Source organism: Montipora foliosa, chromosome 10 (genome assembly GCF_036669935.1).
Source record: "Montipora foliosa isolate CH-2021 chromosome 10, ASM3666993v2, whole genome shotgun sequence".
In the NCBI taxonomy this organism is placed as follows: Eukaryota; Metazoa; Cnidaria; class Anthozoa; order Scleractinia; family Acroporidae; genus Montipora; species Montipora foliosa.
This window is the reverse complement of record NC_090878.1, coordinates 26,142,613-26,150,112: the sequence shown is the minus strand read 5'-3', so window position 1 is coordinate 26,150,112 and position 7,500 is coordinate 26,142,613. Positions and strand designations below refer to the sequence as shown.

At 39.3% G+C, this 7,500-nt stretch overlaps 1 protein-coding gene across 1 annotated transcript in view; it reads left to right on the top strand.

Annotated features, from left to right (window-relative positions):
- Positions 1 to 7,500, top strand: part of LOC137973197 (deoxyribonuclease-1-like) — a 20,965-nt gene that overhangs the window by 4,557 nt on the left and 8,908 nt on the right. Inside the window, exons 4-5 of the mRNA XM_068819968.1 lie at positions 975 to 1,061; positions 1,800 to 1,915. Coding sequence (XP_068676069.1) covers positions 975 to 1,061; positions 1,800 to 1,915 — 203 coding nt within the window. The remainder of the gene's footprint in view (positions 1 to 974; positions 1,062 to 1,799; positions 1,916 to 7,500) is intronic.

Genomic DNA, 7,500 nt, shown 5'->3' with positions numbered 1-7,500 from the left:
CGGAAGCCGATTTCGCCGTTATTCCGTTTTGCTCACGTTGTACAATACGGGCGAACGATGCTGTAAATGGATGGGTACGAACGGTTTTAAAATAAAAATAGAAATCGGTAGTTTATTGTTACATGCACAGGGCACCCAAGCTCGATATATGATTTATAGACTTTGTATGGGAAAACATACTTCGAGCTTATAAATGCTTAAATAAGCTTTAAATGTAGAAATGAAGTTCGCTTACCTCTACATACGGTTGTCCTCGTCTTTTCTGTGCAATCGGAGGGCAAATTTGTGTCCGTTTTAGTTGTCATTTCCCCTCATAAAGAGAAAAAAGGCTGGTGACTCGCGGCGATCTCGTCCCACAAATTGCTCTCGCATCACGAACCAACGGTCCGAATCGCCATAAAAACACCACAGCCTTAAGCCCAGGTAAATTTCCTGTCACATCAATTCCACTCCGAGACTACACAAGGATTTTTGGCGGATACTGAAATTCCAAATAATGTTCGACTTTCTATAATCTTCCCATCCGTTCTGCTAGCTTGATGGCGATCGTATTACATTCTGCACTCTCATTGGCCAATTTGAAACCTTGGCCAATAACATTGGGCTAATTATATTTTTGCTTTGTGACATTGTCGTTGCCGTAACCGTCGTATTTGCTTAATTATACTCCCTATATTCTGAGGTACTGCGGACTTGACATATCTCCCCGTTTCCAATGTGTAATCTCCGTCTGGGTTCTTACACGATTTTAAGACAAATGTGAAACGGTACGACCGTTTTCTTGCCTTTTCCGAAAAGACTAGAAAATGTAAGGATGTTTGGCTATTGTTCGCATATGAGGAGACCAGATTCAACTTTACTTTGAAACCCTGGGTGGTAGTTATCTGGAAGCCGGACGGTACTGAATAGAAATTTGTATAAAAGTCCTAACATTTTCCCGTTGTTTAAATTCCCTTTGAACACTACATTTTTAGGGCATCGACGAGAGGTTATTATCACCTTTCCATCAGCCCAAGACTCGGACGATCATCCAGTAAAGAGCAATATGCGTTTATGTACAGGTTTGTATCTGAAAAAAATAACATGTGAACATGAAAAAAATAACATGTGAACATGCCCCTGTCATGCTCCTGTACTATACTTATTTTTAATGAAGAAAAGAAATGATCCTCGAACTTAGCTTATTCGGGAAACTGAAACAACACGAGGAATGTTTTCTCCATAGATGTTGTGACTGTTTTCTGTTTTCGATTTGCTAGCCGTTCAGTTGAGTTTTTACCGTTCTTAAGGGTCAATAAATGAGGTATTGTCTAGTTCGAAACCTAAGATATAAATACCTTCATAAATACACATAAATTATACGCGTAGTGAACGAAGAAATATAGAACGTGTTAATTGCTAATATGTGTGAGAGGTATTGATTACGAGCGAAGGGGAATGAACATTCAAATTCTATACAAGATTATTTCTTGACTTAGCGAAACAATTCTTCGGAAAGCCGACACCGTCAACCGTCTGGTATTTAGAGCGGCTCCATATGCCAATTGCTATGGGGGAGGAGGAAAGTGATACAAGAGACATTTTAACTGTAAAGTTTGCACAAGATTTCAGTAACATTGCTGTCACTAACAAGGCATTTACAACTGATATATCTACCAGATAGTACCCTCGCTTGACTTTATTGAACTCGTGAGTGCTTCGCATTTTGCCGCACCATAAATCAAACTAGAAAACTACGTGGGCAGTATCTTACCCTCAAAATCGGTTAATATAAGGTATACATTTTACTTCATCCTCAGGAAAGATATTTTGTCCGTCAAAAATTTCTACGTTTATGATGACGGCCAGGAAAGCCTCGGAAAAGATACCTTTGAGAGAGAGCCGTATATTGTCCACTTCACGTCAACATTTACTTGTAAGTAAAAATCTCTCCGTGGATTTTAAATGACTGCCTGTTTCAGTTATACGCCACATCAAGTAGCAAAATCAGGTAAGGTTGTCATGCCCCTGTACTATACTTATTTTTAATGAAGAAAAGAAATGATCCTCGCACTTAGCTTATTCGGGAAATTGAAACAATTGTCTCTTACACAGACACCTGAAAAATTCGGGTGGCTTCATTCATTAGTCACCCTTCACATGAACGAATGAGCCCCGGCGAAAAACTGACCTGCTCCAACTCTGTGGCTTCATGACTCAGTTGCTAGATCATTGCACCTGTATCGCAGATGTCATGGGTTCGAATCCCGTTGAAACCGCCTGAATTTTTAGGTGTCTATAAGAGAAAATTGATTAAATTGTCCGACTAAGTGCAAGGATCACTTCTATCCTTCTTCTGTTACCCGCACGTCAAATATACATATCTTTTATAATTATTCCTATTGTACCGCCCTTTCCCACATTAAGGAAGTGTAAGTAATGAGGACCGCCACGGCAACGATAACGCCACTAATCACGAAAATTACAATTTTCTCGATTGTGATTGGTTTAAAAACTCCTATTTTCCACTAATTCACTTGCGAAGCTGTTATCGGGCAGTTCAATGAGCCAATCACATTCAAAGTTTATTATTTAAATCAACCAATCACAACCTTGGTTTCAATCAAAATAGAAACAGTGTGCGGACTCCAAAATTGGAGCTTTCTTTCTTTCTTTCTTTCAGAGCGACTTTAAGGTGATTTCTTAGTAATAGAAGTTGTCGTAAGATTTTCTTTAAACTCTTTTCGATTGTTCCCTACATTATGGAGACTTGAAAGGTGCAATTAAAAAAATTGGCTACTAAGCTCGTTTGCGAGATATAAGTTGATCAAGTTACTCATTTAATCATTGCGACTTCATTTATCAAGGACAAGTTTGTTCCATCGGTTTACGCTACGTTTTGCAGGAACAGGAAGCACAGCTTTGAAGTAATTCTTGAATTAAGAAAACAGATGTATTGTATTGTTCAAAAGGAATAATTTAATGTTAATAAATTATGGCACAGGCACACGTCTTGAAAAGGCACTGACTACAAATATTCCTCGGGTGCGAGATCTCTATGAGACAATTTTGTGTAACGAGTGATGGCTACGAATACTTTTTTCCCTGTAACTTTTTTTGCTGACGTAAATTTTTTAAGACAATTTACTGCACAAAGAGGAGGAGTAAGAGAATAAAATTATTCCAAAAAAAAGATAGGTCACCAACCTCGTTTAGGAGACCCTCGACAACACGTCTCCCCGATGGCGCGGTTTCACTTTCACTCTCGGACTGAAATGACACTTTAGCATCATCAAGGCTATCACTCGACTTTTTGTTTTAAAACTTCATGTTTTGCTCTTTACTGCTGTGCTCTGAAAACGGCAACTCTTCTTTCTAGCACGAAAGGTCACCATTTTGAAATGCTTTCGGCCACGTTCGATATATCAATATTCACACATGGCTACGAGTCTTTACGGTTAAATTTAAACATCGTATTGTTTAGAAATATCTGTCGAGACTTGTAAGACAACAGAAACTCAGAACTCAGACGTGAAATTTGACCATAAAGCCTCTCAGTCATGCCTGAATGTGGCCTACTCTGTGTAATGGGCAGAACGGGATGCACAGTGCAAAACTAGGGAATCACCTTAAGCAATTTACACCTCCTTTATCAGCCCCTCTTATTTTCTCGGAATTGTAATTTTTATGATTAATTGGTAATAGGACTGAGTGGAGTCCAATTTGTTCTGTAATCATACTCAGTCCTATATTACCATTACAAATCAATTATAGCACAATTGTTAAGAAAATATGGTAACCCATCAATGCGAGAAATCTTTGTTTTATAGCCGTGACGTCATCGACCGTCCGTACGTGCGTCCATACGACCTTACGTATGTACGTCCACTCCTCCATGTATGCCAATGTGACCAGTATCATGCTAGTTTACAGCATACATCTTTGATATTGGACATCCATGTTTTGATCAATTGACACGTGTCAAAACAAGATATCTGGTGACCAGTATCACGTGACCATATAGCGGGCTCAAGCTTAGAGCTCACCGAGGTCAACTGTTTTTTTTGAAGTTGACCGCTGACCAGGTACTGGTTTCCGATTGGACGGCAGGCTCAACCCAGGTTAACTCACCTTAACATAAGCAAGGCCATCATTTTTCGCGCGCTTTCTGTAGCTCGACGCGGCTACACGGCCGTACTACATCAACTATAGTTCTTACACAGTCAACGCTTTTCGTGTTCAGGTGGAAAACGGTGTGGAAGATGTTTTCTTTCTGCATTTTTCGCTGGTGTCAATCCAGTTTGACATATCATGCTATCTGTGGTCCACACTGGTGGCTACGCAATAATTCAAGTCAAGCATCGGAGGGATATAAACTTAAAGCTGAGTGTTTATTTTTAATTTGCTTAGAGCTGCTTTTTTCTCTGTATTGCATATCTTTAGAAGCTCTGATAAGGTTACATGATGCCTGGAGGACCTATGTCTAGAACAGAAACGAAAGGAGAGCGAAAGAGAACGACAACGACAAAACGGAATTCCAGTAATAGCTCATACTTAGTGGAAGAAGTTACTCCACAAATTCTTTCCTTGGGCACTAAACCGTTTGTTATTTTTACGGATGCTTTATTTAAAGTGGATGCGTATTTTTAAAAGGTGGTTTAATCGGTTCTTCCTTTGTTGAAAAATGAAAATCGAATTTTTTTTGTCAACTGGAATTAAATAACAATTATCTGTACTCTTTTGGACATAAAGATAAAGTTGATTTATTTGTTTGTTTTGCACTAAAATGTGAGCGAAAAAGTGCTCTTTTTATTCCGTTTGCCCAACTGGTTTTCGTTGTGCCTCGACAGTGACAAGAAAATTTTAACATCTCTGCTCCTTTTGCAATGGAAAAAAAAAATTCAAAGTTAGCAAGTTTGGAAGGAGGTAAATTACCGTGCAGGAGTCGCTTTAGATCAAGATTTCAAATGCCCCGTAAAACACGATGATAATGTTTTTGATGATAGTCATTATTCAGCTCATATTGTTGTTTACATTTGATTTGAAATTCTTAATGAGGTTTCGGTAGCATTTTCGTTTTTTTTTCTTTTAGTTAGCTAGTAAGTTACGAGCTGGGGAGCTAAGTGAACCGATAAGTTTTCTAGTTAGCTCCCCGAGAGCGTGAGCGTCTCCCACGGAAGAGCGTGTGCGCATCTAATGCCCTAGACGCAGAAATACTTTCTCCTGGATCTTTCGAGTTGAACTTCGCTTTCATGTATTTTTTTCTCGTAGTTGCTGAATCACGTATCTCTTTCGTTCTAATCTATCTTAGCTTCTCAGCAATGATGTGCCTTTCAATTGGAGTTTTTTTTTTTCATCGCATAAAGTCCTTTCTTTGGTCTTTCTGGTATCTTGCTCATCATTATCCAAGTTGCAAAGAAAGTCACTTTTCAGATATACGGTAAGCCCGGGACTTAGGTTGATCTGTAGTACAGCTGTACTGTTTATTTACATGGATTACTCTTTTCAGAGGGTTTGGTTTTCACGCTAGGTGACTACCACTCGAACAATTGTAACCGGCTGTAATCGAGAAATATCCATTCCGTCGATATATTTTGAGGACTGAAGAAACGGCAATTCTGAGGCACACTGGGATTGACGTTCAACACGACATGCCCGCCTTCGTCTTCTTGATAAAGTATACCAAATTCGATATATGGAAACTCACTGGTTTATAACTCTTCAAGACTCCAAGGCAAATTCATAAATATTTCCGCTCTCACGAAAAACCTGAAAACTTCAAGAGCACGTGAACAAAACATGCTGGTATGCCGCCAAAAACGTTTCATGAAATAACATAACCGCCAACGTTTCATTGGTCAAAAGTGACACATAACCGGACAAACCGTTAACGTTTGAAAAGTGAAACTTCGCGCCAAATTCGTCACACTTCAAGGATGGACGCAAATGGTAGAAGGGGAAAATCTCATTAGCTTGTGTTTTCAAAAGTTTGTTTAAAGCACCTAAACGTTATTTAAGTGTTTGAGCGGATCTTGTTTGAAGTTCGTCCTTTCTTGGTTGCATTGCCGTATTTTGCCGATTCTTGTTCCAAGCCAACCTGGCGTGTTTCAATGAAATACATCAAAGTGTGAATGGTCTCTGTTTCTGAGATAAAGTGGAATAAAGTACATCAGTAAAACTCTTTTTAGGCTTTAACTGAAATTTTTATTTTATTTTATGGCTTCTAATTTTAGCGTGATTCTTATTGCTGGCTATTGACAGTTGGCTCTGAAATGGCTTTTTTCCTTTTCCATTCGCTCGCTGAGGGTGTGCTTGTTGGGATTCACTAGTTAGGCAATGAATTTTTCTATAGAAGAAAGCAAAGAAAATGATGTAGTTATTAAAGCAGCAACCGGAAACATCAAAACGCGGACAATTCGAAACCTTTTATTTTCACTAACCCTACAGGCAGTAAGAATAAATAACCAGGGAGCTCCGCTTTTAGGCTTGGCTAATTAACAATTATTGGACGACGTTGAGAAAAATATCGTGATTTGTCAGTGGCGAGCCGATCAATTATTTGCCGAAGCCGAAGGCTGAGGCAAATAATTGATCGGCGAGACACTGACAAATCACGATATTTTGCGATAACCGAGATCAATAATTGTTTTACCATTCGATCACCGAGTCTATTTTTTGTTTGTGTTTCCGAGAAGTCGTAAGCGCCCGCTGCCTTCCAGAGTCGAGTAATGGCACCAATCAATTGGTTTCCTTCTCAGCATAATTATATTTACAGTCAAACGTTCAATAACACTAGGCATCAACAGAGCTGAAGAATTTCACAGTTTTCAAAGCGTATCCCAACAAGTGAAGCTTTGGTGTAAAGCTCGCCATTCTTTTTTCTGGCTTCAGCATAAAATCTCTTCAGTACATATTCATTCGCCAACTTGTCCTTCGCGTCGATGACACGAGTGACTCTTCGTCTACCTTTCTTTCCTTGAGATACTCTCGAAATACGTTGAGTGCAACTTTTGTTCCTTTCTTAATATTCTCACTGTTCTTTCGATCAACTAAAGATGTCGAATTACTCTCTGACAGCTCGGGGAACCGATCTGCCATTTTCTCACAAGAGCGTGATGTCAACTGCGCATGACCAAAATATTATTTGCAGCAAAACACTTATTTGTAGGCAGTTATTTGCAGGTCACGTGGTGGGTTCTCTGCCAATGAAAAGAAAGGACAAAATACATCGAATGATAAATCTATTAATTTTTTTCTGAAGCATCTTTGCGGGCCGGAATCCTAAATCCTTGAATCTGATTGGCTAATCGCGCGTTCGTAGCCGGTCCAGCTTTTTACGATACGGACCACGGTCCAAAATCTTTTCCGTACTTAAACGGTCGCGGCTAATTGAAAATTTTTTCACCACGGCGCGACACCTCTTAAAATGCAAATTTTCGCTTACTAACCGTTGCAAAGAGAAGGCAAAGAAAAGACCTGGTTTACCTCAAAAAGGCGAGTATTCACATGATTTTGCTTACA